Consider the following 13196-nt stretch of genomic DNA (forward strand, 5'->3'; position numbering starts at 1 on the left):
TCAAATTTTTCAAGTTTACAATTTACAAATTATGAGATTTTACATAAGTATTTCAACAATTAATAACAAATTAGCTTAACCTTATATAATCTATAAAATATATCACAGTTTAAGGATGAAAAATTAGGTATGAAAAACCTTTGATAAAAATAAGTTTTACTTAAAATTTATAACAGTAAGGAAATTGGGCTCATTCGCCTAAATATGGGCAAAAAATTACTTTCCTCATATCTCAGCCATTTGTGGACCGATTTTGCTGATTTTAAATAGGAAACTTCTCGAAAGCATGTCTGACAGAATTATTGAAGATTTGGATCCCGAAGATATCTGGGGTCTTCAGAAAATTGATTTCAACAGATAGACGGACATGGCTTAATCGACTCCGCTATAAGGATCCAGAATATATATACTTTATAGGGTCGGAAAACTATATTTTGGAAATTACAAACGGAATGACAAACTTATATATACCCTTCTCACGAAGGTGAAGGGTATAAAAATGAAAGTTTGTATGTATGTATGTTCCGAATGGACTCAAAAACGGCTGGACCGATTTTGATGAAGGTAATCTTCAGAATTGCCTAGCGTGAAACACTGTAAAGTCAGATTTTTCGATCTGTGGGCGGATCGGCGTGGCAAAATCAATTTTACACTATACCGCCAATGACAAGATTATATGTATAATTGTTGATCGTCTTCAATTCTTATAGATAGTTTCTATAGTTTCCTTTCAAGGTCAATAATTGCTGCCAATAAAATTAATTTTGTCCACAAATATTTTTTCTCAACAAAATATTTTTATTGCGGAAACAGAAAGAAAATGCGAATCACGTCTTTAGGAAAATCGCGTCTAAAGCCGCAGAAACGGAAATCGAAAGAAAAGGAAATGGAAGCCAATCGCTCCCAAATGGCTCGATCAAGAGAAAGAATCGATTTAAAGTTGGCGTCAATTCATTATAATAAGGATGATAAGTACAGGAAGCACATGGAAGTACTGATTGGCGCAATGAACAAACTTTGCGTATATTGCAGCGTTTTGAAGTCCCCATATATTTGTTTACTGTAACAATATATATGGTTGATACAATCATGTTAATCGTAAATTAACCATATTATGGTTACCACAATCATGTAAATAGTTACTGTGACTATAATATCGTTAAAAAAAAACTTGTAACAATATTGAAATGGTTACAGTAACCATGCCCAACTATATTTTTTCTCTGCGTGCAAGCGCTTCCTTTCATGATTAATGTTCAAGGCCAAATATACCACAGAATTGGATTATTTTGCTCTCGCTTCCCAATGATGACGAGAAGTTCCGTCAAATTTATTTTACTGGAAATGAAGCTACAGTAGCCGTATGCCATCGACGAACATGTGTGTGCATTTGCTGCAAGAACCTTCTGCTGAAACATTCTCAAAACCAATTAATTCCGCCACAAATGAGATTTCGTTCCCGAACTTCTGCCAAATCCTAATGAATATTCAAGCCGTTGTCGACAAGGTATTTCCAAATCTTACAACCAACTACAAAAATTCGGATTGGCTGTGGGAACGTGCAATTCTGGCACCCAAAATTTATGATGTTAACAAGTTCAATGAGCAAATACAAATCGTTTGACACACTAATGACCGAAGAACAAGCCGTTAATTATCCTACTGAATTTTTGAATTTATTTAAACCAGCCGGATCACCGATAATGTTTCTCCGGAATTTAAACGCGCCAAAATTATGCAACGGATCAAGATTGATTCACCAAATTTAATTGAGGCAAAAATAATCGGTGGCAGATTCAAAGGTAAAGACGTATACCGATAATTTCCAACGACTTACCATTTGAATTCAAGCGGCTCCAGTTCCCGTTTCGCCTTGCCTTTGCTATAACCATTAACAAATCATAAGGCCAATAGTTAACCAAATAATTTATATATTTTTACTCCAAATAAAAAAACAAGAATCATTTTAAAGGTTAAAAAAATATTTTTTTAACCTTTAAAAAGGGGGACTCGCGATCTCTTTTGAAGATAGTGCTGAGGAAGCTACCTTTAAGATATAGAGCAATTTTTAGCCAATTAATCTGCCGTTGATCGAATTCATTTTAATTTATTAAGAAGCTATAGAAACTTTAAAAGCTTTTAATGCTAAATCGTTTGTTTTCATTACTGACAATCTTGAAGTAAATGATCAAAATAATTTGAAATAACATCTCTTTTCTAATAATCCTATATACACACATATAGCACATATTTTGTAAAAAAAAAAAAACAAAAAAAACTAACTATTAATCCCTGTTGTTGATCTCATCGTCATCATGGTGCAAATGATCGTTTTGTGGCACTATGTTGCATGCCTCCTCACAACAGCGGCAATAACCACTACAACACTAACAACAGCCATTAATGTTCAACAATATTCAACAAAACTATTCGTATAATACCAACCATTTTGTTGTTGTTTTTTTTTTCTCTCTCTCTTTGAAATATCGTCACGTTTTAGCCATTTTATTTGGCAAGAAAAAAGAAAGATGAAAATTATTGTATAAAAAAACGAGCTAAAATACTAAAACAGAGAACTAATAGATACGCAGGGCTTTGTTATCTTGAGGAATTTTATTGGACACGCTCAAGTTTAGAACGAGCATCACAACAATAACGCTGCACAATAACGAATCACATTTTGTTTTGTTGTTCTTTTCCAGCTGTAGACTTTTCTGTGGAGCTGATGGTGACTTAGTAGAGATGTTTTAGAGTTAAAAATCAATTTGACGGGATTAGTTAGACAATGGTTGGAAGAATGTTTATTATTATAGAAAACAACATTTTTTTTCGTTTGTTGGTTTGTTGATGAAACACAAGTATAAGTATCAACTAATATATAACTGCTAGTTTTTTTAGTTGTTTATTAAAAATAATTAGTTTATTCCATGTAACCGGTATCACAAGTATCAACAATTATTTTCCGGAGTTGCCAAGGATTATGATATGAATGAATGATTTGAAATTTATTGATCTTTTGTATCCTTGTATTAATTATAGGTTGCAACAGAAGAAACTTATACAGATAAAAAATAACTTTTAGTAAATAATAACTCCGTTATAATAGAATTTATCTCATATCAGGCGCTTAAACTGGGTTCATTGTCGAATAATCCGATTAATAAGTTGATCCCATTTTAGTTAGTCTTCGATATGATCATTGGGATCATGAAACAGGCTCTACTTAGAGATTACAACAGCATATCCTCAAGTTCCAATCAATAGATTAAATGATGTGGTTTTGTCGTCTGTATTCTAGCAACTTCTAGTATTAACGTCGATCATGCGGTATTCAATCATCAATATTACTTAACTGTTTTTCGTCGAGTGTATTTGCTCCATGTATTTTCGAGCTCCTTTTCTCAATTAAAAGCCTATTTAGAAAGTTACTGAGGATTTTAGATATTTTGAGTTTTTCATAGAAAATATTGATTTTTGGTTGGAAATGTGAGTGATCACAGATCGAGCTGCTTTTCTCAATTAAACGCTTATTTACAAAGTTATTGCAGATTTTAGATTTTTGAGTTTTTTCATATGAAAAATCGATTTTTGGTCAAAAATATGAATGATCACAGATGGAGCTCCTTTTCTCGATTAAAGGCTTATTTACAAAGTTATTAAGGATTTTAGATTTACGAAAAATCTAAATTTTTGATCAGAAATATGGATGATCACAGATCGAGCTCATTTTCTAAATTAAACGATTTTTGAGGATTTTAAATTTTTGAGTTTTTTCATATGAAAAATCGATTTTTGGTCAAAGATATGAGTGATCGAGTTCGTTTTCCAAATTAGTCTCTTATTTACAAAGATATTGAGGATTTTAGATATTTTGAGTTTTGCTGAGAAAATATCGATTTTGATCAGGAATATGTATGATCACAGATAGAGCTCCTTTTCTCAATTAAACGATTATTTGAAAAGTTATTAAGTATTTTAGATTTTTGAGTTTTTCATATGAGAAATCGAATGGTCGGAAAAAGGCTAAATTGGAATCCTTGTTCTGCATGCGTCTCATCACTATATTGAAAATGAAAGCAATGATATTCACTCGACTGTCTGTAGAAATAAGGATATATCCTATTCCGATGTCCTAAAGCATTTGAGCCAGATCTCTGCTCTTTTAAATTTGTATATTTCAAGTTTTCCCCTTGCATCTCGTAACCATCCAGAAAAAGAAATCAATTATTCTTGCAAAGAAGAGAATACCCAAAATAAGAGTGTATGTCATAATTGAATTCACCTTGCTTATTTATTATCTCCTTTGCAAGAGTTATGAACTTGTTAGCGCTTAAGTTTCTGATGTTCGTATGCCGTATACTTTAAAGATGGAAGTGATCTTATTTTCACTTCTCCATGAAGATTTGTTCGACAAGTCTGTTTCTCCTTTTTAAATCTCAAAATAGGAGAGAAAGTCATAATTGGATTGGAAAATGATTGAACATGATGAATCCATGTTAATCCATGTTTTTGGCATCCACCAAAGCAGCGGATAATGTGTGAACGCAAATATGGTTTCTTAGGTTCTTTGTTGATTTTTTTTATTTTATTTTTTTCGAAGCGTCCAAAGATCTTGTGGAGACAATATATCAGATAGTCTCGAAGAATTTTGTTATCGAGAATCAGTAAAATTTGACATACTTATGACTGATTCAGCTTTTTACACTATTTTTTACAAACAGCAACTAAGATAAATTGTGAATCTGGATGATTACCGATTTGTCAGAAACATATTCAAGTGGAGTTCGTTCGTATTTTCATTAATAAATGAAAAATCAATTATTGATTAGAAAACCGATTTATGATCGAAAATCAACTTTTCACTAACAAACAAAATGTTTTTAAATGAAGAAATTTTACAAAAGTAGTTTAAACTAACCACCCCCAAAGTATTTCATTAAATTTGCTACGAAATTCAACGTGCTACACAAAAAGATCTCATTAAAATGCAAAACAAAAAAAAAATATCAATTGCAACACGTTTCATTTTTAATCTAGTTATCCTTAACCCAAATCAATACACATAAAAAACCCTCAAGGCTTATGAAATTAATTGTCGTACTTTACTTTGTTACCCTTCAACATGCCACAAATGGATGCCTCACAGATTCCATTTAAATTTGCAAATATTAAATACAACCTTTATCACAATTTAACATAAAATATTTTTGCATATTCTGTCAATAGGCATTGTAGTACTTTTACATCCTTAATTTATTGCAATCTTTTTTTTAATTTCTTTCTTATTCTTCTTTTAATGATTTCAGAAAACAGTCGGATTAATACAACGTCCCTTAATAATACTGCACTTGAAGTAGCACCAAGTGGTTGTGGTGGTCGTAGTAATATTACTTTGGAAAATTCCACATCAGTGTCAGCCCCAGTTGTCATACAGCATAGACATCGTTTTGCAACATTGAGTTGCATTAGTGGCGGCAATGTCAATAATAATGGGGAAGATGGCGACATTAGCGTCGAGCAAAATAACCAATTTATTGTAAATCGACAGCAGCAGGAGCAAAATCAAAGACGACGACCCTTTTTGTGTCGCACACCACCACCAAATTATCACTCATTGCCTGCAACACCCCCACCATCGTATACGCCGCATCCGCAACAACTCCATCTGCAGCGAGCGTATCAAGAGCAACAACAAACTGTGCGATTACCGGAAAACTCAAGAGACGACAATGTGAACAATGACGAACAACAGGAACAACCGGCTCAGCAGCAACAGCAGAGTACTCATCATCATCATCAACAGCAGCAGCAATTGCAACCTTTAAGGGATTTTCAAGTACCGGAAGCACTTGCGCTACCCCATGAAGGGCATGGAGTATTAAATAGGCTAAATGTTGGAAGAAATGGCATAAATGAGCCAACGGTTGTAAATAGACAAGTAGGATTAGCTAATGGAAGATGTGCCACAAGAAATGTGGCAACAGTGTCACCAAATCATCATCAGCAGCAGCATCAACAACAGATACAACAAAGAAGACGGAAGCAACGCAGACGTAATCTTTATTTATTACAACAACAACAACAGCAGCAGCACCAACAACAACTGCAACAAATTAATCCAACCCTTGGCAATCATACCACAGATTCTGAAAGCTCTACAAGTTTAACGGACGCCAGTGAAAGTGACAATGACATCATTTGTATAGGCAGCACAAGAGATCAAAGAAGACGTCGCCGGCAACGTTTACTTAAATTAAGAGGTAAGTCTTTATGATAATATCACTTTTTAAAGATCAAAATATAAGTTGTCCTTAATTTTATTTGAAAATAAATGGAAGTTAAAGAATATGAGACCAACGATAGCACTGTGTGTAATTTTTTAAGTCATGGAAATATAAACATATACGGACACCAGTACATGAAAAAAGTCCCGTGTCTCCCAGTTTTGCCCAAAGTCATGCACTTTTTTTATGGGTGTCATTTTTGCAAAAAAGTGATCATTGTGAATATATAAAATCAAAACAACTTCATCTTCAAAATCAAAATCGCAAAAAACTTAAAACATTCGTTTTTTTTTATTTTTTCCCCTGTTCAGGTACATAGATACATAGGTAGCAAACCGTTCAAAATTCAAGGAAACAATCAACTACAAAAATGTACCTATGATCTCAATAAACAACTTTCTAGAACATATGAACTTCCTAGGAATGATTCTTAACAACGTTTAGGTAGGTCAATAGAAGTTAGTAAGAAAAAACTAAAGGAATTAATTGTTTTGGGCCATAAACTATTAAATTATTATAAAATAAAGCATACTTTTAGGCAGCTTTAAAAAAAATGTATTTCTACGTTTATTTCGAATTTTTTAAAGTTTTGTGCGATTTTGATCTTGAAGATTAAAAGGTCTTTTGATTTGATATGTTTGCAAGATATGAGCCTGAGAAAATTATCACTTTTTTGCAAAAATTACACCGAGGTCCCAAATCTTTGGGGGCCAATAAAAAAGTGCATTACTTTGGGCAAAACTGGGAGACATGGGTCTTTTTTTTTGGTCTTTTATCACGTAGTGGTGTCCGTATATGGTTATTTGTTTTCGTGTTGCACTGTGTAATTGGACATAATTTCGAAATATTTATTTTTCATAAAGAACTTTAATTCTGTATGGGAATATCTGGAAAAAGACTTGATTACGATTGAGAATAATAAAAGCGATAATTCGTAAATATAGCTATCGTGGAACTTACTCTCTGTTCTTTTTAAAGATTGCAGTTATTTCATTTGGTATTCCTAGATGAAAGGGAACTGACACATAGCAGGTTTTGTGAAGGCACTGGTTCTAGTTTTAAAAGTTTATGCCATATAAAGTCTTAATTTAATGTTAAACAAGTAAGAGTGCTATTTATATAAATTATACTTCAAAATTTTAAATATTTTTAGGTAAACAAAATTTAATTTTTTTTCCAGTTGTTTTTTCATTTTTTGGAAAAAAAATTTTTTCGATTGTTATTTTAAATTTTTTTTTTAAATTTTAAAATTTTTTTTGTTGTTTTTTAAATTTTTTTTTATGAAAAAAAAATTGGGTTTAAAATTTTTTTTTCCGATTTTGACCCATTGTAGGCCCAACTTACTATGGTCTTATATACGTCGTTGCAAATGTCTTTGAAATATATATCATTAGATATCCATATTGTCTATATTAATGTCTTAGTAATCCAGATATAGGTAAAAAATAGGTCAAAAATCGAGGTTGTCTTGGTTTTTTCCTCAGAAAATTGATTTCAACAGACAGACGGACAGACAGACAGACGAACATGGCTTAATCGACTCCGCTATCTATAAGGATCCAGATTATATATACTTTATAGGGTCGGAAATGAAAAATGTAGAAATTACAAACGGAATGACAAACTTATATATACCCTTCTCACGAAGGTGAAGGTTTTATACCCTTTGAAATCACCAGAATATGTGGACAAACAGATACAATTACCGACCGCGACTTAGTTGTGATGACAAGATGACAAAATTAGCCTTAATATGAGATCAGAAATTATAAACTCTGACTAACAGTTCTAAAGTTATTAACAGATTTACTTAAAAATTAACTTTGAAGCTATACATGATACAACAATATATGGTACACCCAGTAGAAAATAAATTCTCAATTATACAATTCTTGTAACGTCAAACAAAAGAAAATATAAAACAATATGAAAAAAATCAAAATCAAAGTTTGACATTATAGGGCTAAATATTGAAAACTCTCCCTAGTGATTCTACCTTCTACAATTATTGTATCATGAACCTATATAAAAACCAAAATAAAGAGAATTTGAAATTGTGAATGACTTAGGAAAACATGTAAACAAATATTATCGAATTCAGAAGTTTTTCGTTTCGTCCCAATTATCGTCAAACTTAAATTAAACAATTAAGAGAGCTATATTCGGATGTGCCAAATCTAATAACTACATACAAAATTTTAAATTTTTATTTTCAAAACCTTTTTGAATTTTTTTGAAATTTTTTTTTTGAAAAATTGTTTTTTGTTAAATTTTTATTTTTTTTTTAATTTATTAGTGAAAAAATTTATGTTTTTTTTTTTAAAAATGTCGACTTGAAAAATATTTTTCCCGATTTTGACCTATACTTACTATATATAGATCAAAAATAGGCCAAAAATCGATGTTGCCATTTGTGGCCCGATTTTCTCGATTTTAAATAACAACCGAACCGTGTCTATAGCGAATATATTGATGTATGAATCATGTATGTAAGTTATTTGGGAGCTACGGAAAGTTGAATTCGATTGAAGCGATCAATAACGATCCAGATATATATACCCTTGCCACTCATGGTGAAGGATATAATAAGTTTAACACTTTATTCATTTGACAGAGTTTGCATACATCCCTCAAAGCATTTTACATTTAAAACTATAACACCTACTTCTCATCCACACTTGCACATCTTTTTTTCCTCCCATTCTACTAAAACTCATCACAAATATCTCTCTTTATTACAGATGCATATTGTCCTGACTTGTTAAATGCCTGCTCATTAATTTTACTTCAACAACAGACAAGTGATTCAACAGTCGGTAGTTTTACTGATACACCACCACCGCCACCCGAAGAACATTTTAATGAGTCAACCGATTACGTGGAAATCGATGAATTTCAACAGTCAAACAGTCGACAAAATGGTGGACAAATTAAAACACAAAGTTTATCACAAATCTATGAACAAATCCATCAATGTGAAACAGATACGTATGCATCGCACAACAATAGACTGAATGGAGTGGGATTGGCGGGAGAAAGAGACGAGAGAGAAGACGAAGAAAACCAAAGATTATACTATAATAACAAACAGGAAATGGGTCAAAGTTTAAGTATACGAAGACCAAGAATATCACTAACCTGGGTATTGAGAGAACAATCACAAAACCAACAACAGCAGCAGCAACAAAACGAACAGCAACAACAACAAAATACCAAAAAGGAAGAGGAGAAACCGACTAAGGAAGAGAAAAAGGAGAATATTACCGATTTAAATAATGTTCTCAATAACAATCAAATTATAAACAATCGCGTTAATAAACTGGATCATCATTCATCAGGGGTAGAGAAGAAAAAATATCGTTTGAAGCATATACCCGGCAACAGTGAACCCCTAAACGGCTATGCTACCACACCCACAGGCTACACCAATACTCCCAATGCCCTGGGTTCTCAGAAATTCTTTAGCAATCAAAATTTATTGGAATATCACAAAGATGAAGGCCACTGTAAGCCCGCCTCAAAGGATTTACTATTTGTCTGTACGCCTCAAAGAGTTCCGGATAGTTTTGGTGGTTCCACCATGGATGTCTTGGCATTGGCTAAGAAACGTAATGAAATACGCAAGAAATTGGCCACGAAAATGGCCCACTTCCGTTCTGAATCACAAACACCCCGATTAGTCAATAATATTAGTAATGGTGTGCAATTGAAAAGGGACACAAAGTCCTCCTTAAAATCAGGATCCTATTCAGAACCTAGTCTTATAGCTGCCTCTGAGGGCAACTCCCGCAGACATCGTCATCGCAAGCGGCGAGAAAGAAATCGCAGCCAAAAATTCGGCTATGAAATCAAAAATGTCGATGAATTCTTAAACAAATGTTCGCTGGCCTCACCGGGCAATATACCCATGGTTTTATCTACCTCATGCATACTGTATCAAACAAGACCGGGCGGCTATCAAACGGAGATATCACTCCCTTTGGGAATGGTGGTGAATGCAGTATTTAAAAATCAAAATTGGCTGTATGTGCAAACACCGCATGCGGAAGAAGGTTATGTTAACTACACCACCTGTTTACCGCTGGGCATTCTGCCACCCGAAGCACGCAAGGAGTCTTCCAGTCATAGCAAACCTACACCATGTTGGGAATCTAATGGTGATATATTTCCCAAACCCTGTGGCAATATGACAGACTCCGAAAAGGAAATACATTTAAGAGTAGGCTCCCGTAGTGAAGGCGCCCGCACTCCACATCTGAAAAATCCTGCCACAGATAATGATACGGCCACTGTAATATCAGTGAAGACAGAAAACACCGACTGTCTTAACGGCAATGCCACCTCCTCCTCTATGTATGGCGAACAACAGGTAGATAAATTGTATTTGAGGGCAGCCTCCCAACCCAAACTTAATGAGAAGACATCATATGCTCAATTAAAAATTATACGTAATCATTCATCGGCCAAGTCGCAATCATCAGCACACACCAATGATGAATATGTTACATTGCAAAAGCATCATCAGCACCAGCAGCAGCACCAGCCACAGCCACAGCCACACCAAATCAAACAAAAGCATGTACATACAAATCAACCCGTACAAAAGACTTACATTACACGCACTTTCATTACCAATGGCCATAATGGCCAACATTTGCATCCGAAAGATATGAAAACAAATCTGCAACAGCAGCAGCAACTACTACAGCCAACAACTAATTGTAACCTTAAAACTTCGAACTCAACAACAATGCTACAACAACACCAGCAACAACAACAAACAAATAGCCCAACAACCATAACAGTTACTTCATTTCCAGCCAACAAACATCAACTACAAACTTCACAACAGCATCAATCTCAATCATCATTACAACATAATCAGCAACAGCAGCATAATCAACACACACTGGTTGCCCCACGTTCCGTATTGAATGCCATACGCCGTTCCACAGCCCACTGTGGTCAACGTCAGACACTGGTGGCCATAACCACAGATTATACAACGGATGCTTTGACGCTGCACAAAGGCGATATTGTAACGTTATGCGAGTGCCGTGAGACCAAAGATCACCGTCAATGGTTTTACGTGAGAACACGTGATGGTCGTCAGGGTTATATACCAGCCGAAGTGGCGGGGCATGGCTATTTGTAATTAAATTAAACTTTCAACATCAATCAATAAAAGGAAAATTCATAAATACATAATACATACATAGATACAAGTACTATTTATTTCAATATGCATTTGTATTTAAGGAAATATCTATGAAAACCAAAAATAAAAAAACATAACTTTCTTATAATTACATAGAACGGAAGGATGAAACAGTTACCTATGGAGAAATGTTTTTAAGAAGTTTGGCTCTCAACTAATTAAAAAAAAATTATTTTAAAAACTAAAATAAAACCTTCCCGAACATTATAGCTAAATTAATATTTTTATTGAAGAGTTTGTTAAGTTTGTTTTCTAATTTATATTCTTTCAATATAGCTGGCATCATCGACAGTGGTTAACAATGCAATGGAAACTTTTTCCAACCAATCTACACCATTTCCAAATGTATTTCAGAAATGTCCAATTATATTTCAGAATTTCCCATTTGTATTTCAGAATTTCCCATTTGTAATTCAGAAAAATCTAATTGTATTTCAGAATTTTCCATTTTTATTTAAGAAATTTTCATTTGTATTTCAGAAAATTCTAATTTAATTTCAGAATATTCCAATTATATTTCAGAATTTTCCATTTATATTTTAGAAAATTCTAATTGTATTTCAGACTTTTTAATTTATACTTAAAAAATGGCCAATTGTATTTCAGAAATTTCCCTTTGTATCTATTTCAGAAAACTCTAATAGCAATACAAATGACAATTTCTGAAATACAATTAGAGTTTTCTGAAATACAAATGGAAAATTCTGAAATGCAATTAGAAACTTTTTAAGTATAAATTAAAACTTCTGAAATACAAATGGAAATTTCTGAAATACAATTGGAAAATTTTTAAATGCAATTAAAAAGTTCTGAAATATAAATGGAGACTTCAGAAATACAAATGGAAATTTCTGAAATTCAATTGGAATTTCTAATTTTACAATTAGAAACTTGTGAAATACAATTGGAAATGGTGTAGTTTTTTTTTTCAAATGTTTAGCTTTTAATTTGAAGCATTTGTACAATATAAATTTATTCAAAGTAGTGGCCAAGCCAAACGAACTGCTCATCTTTTAAGTCCCAGAACGAATCAAGCCAATTTAGAATACTCTGTTCCAAAGTGAAGCGTATCCCAGAGAGAGCGTTCTGCATCGTTCGAAACAAATAGTATTCGGACGGGGCAAGGTCTGGACTATAAGACGGATGAGGCAAAACTTTCCAACCACTTCATTCTAAATACATTTTAATAGGTATTGCAACATGTGGCCGAGCGTTGTCATGCTATAAATTACGGTTTCATGTCTGACCTCATATTCTGGGCGTTTTTCGGCCAATTATCTCTTCAAACGAATCAGTTGTATTCGGTACAGGTTGCCTGTGATAGGTCTGAGCATTAATAATAATAGCGTCATGGATATTTGGTGTCGATTCGGCTTAACGTACGATCTCTTACGCTTATAATGATCCATTTTTCATCGCAAGTAATGATGTTATAGCCTTCAAGCAGAATTTCACACATACAAAATCGAGTTTCAAGGTTTCTCGGCTTCTATTCGTATAGTAACCAATTTCCCTGCTTTTGGATGAATCCTGCTGTTTGCAAACGTTTTGAAATTGCTGATGGAGTAGCTCCCAATGATTTTGCAAGCTCTTGTTGAGTTTGAAAACAATCTTCATGGAGTAATGCAACCAACTCTTGATGTTCAAATTTTTTTTAGCTGGCCTTGACGATATTTGTCTTCCGTGTCAAAATT

At 33.4% G+C, this 13196-nt stretch overlaps 1 protein-coding gene across 1 annotated transcript; it reads left to right on the plus strand.

Annotated features, from left to right (window-relative positions):
• The first annotated feature begins 1378 nt into the window (after positions 1–1378).
• Positions 1379–11499, plus strand: LOC135954024 (uncharacterized). The gene is made up of 4 exons (XM_065504071.1): positions 1379–1596; positions 1690–1802; positions 5307–6260; positions 9026–11499. Exons 1-4 carry the CDS (start codon positions 1379–1381, stop codon positions 11437–11439), a joined length of 3699 nt encoding a protein of 1232 aa, XP_065360143.1. The 3' UTR covers positions 11440–11499.
• The last annotated feature ends 1697 nt before the right edge of the window (positions 11500–13196 follow it).

Source organism: Calliphora vicina, chromosome 3 (assembly GCF_958450345.1).
Source record: "Calliphora vicina chromosome 3, idCalVici1.1, whole genome shotgun sequence".
Taxonomy (NCBI): domain Eukaryota; kingdom Metazoa; phylum Arthropoda; class Insecta; order Diptera; family Calliphoridae; genus Calliphora; species Calliphora vicina.

Coding starts and splice junctions, on each gene's coding strand:
- LOC135954024 (XM_065504071.1), top strand. CDS start 1,379: ATGTGTGTGCATTTGCTGCAAGAACCTTCTGCTGAAACATTCTCAAAA. Junction 1,803..5,306: donor AATCGGTGGCAGATTCAAAG/GTAAAGACGTAT, acceptor TAATGATTTCAG/AAAACAGTCGGATTAATACA. Junction 6,261..9,025: donor ACGTTTACTTAAATTAAGAG/GTAAGTCTTTAT, acceptor TCTTTATTACAG/ATGCATATTGTCCTGACTTG.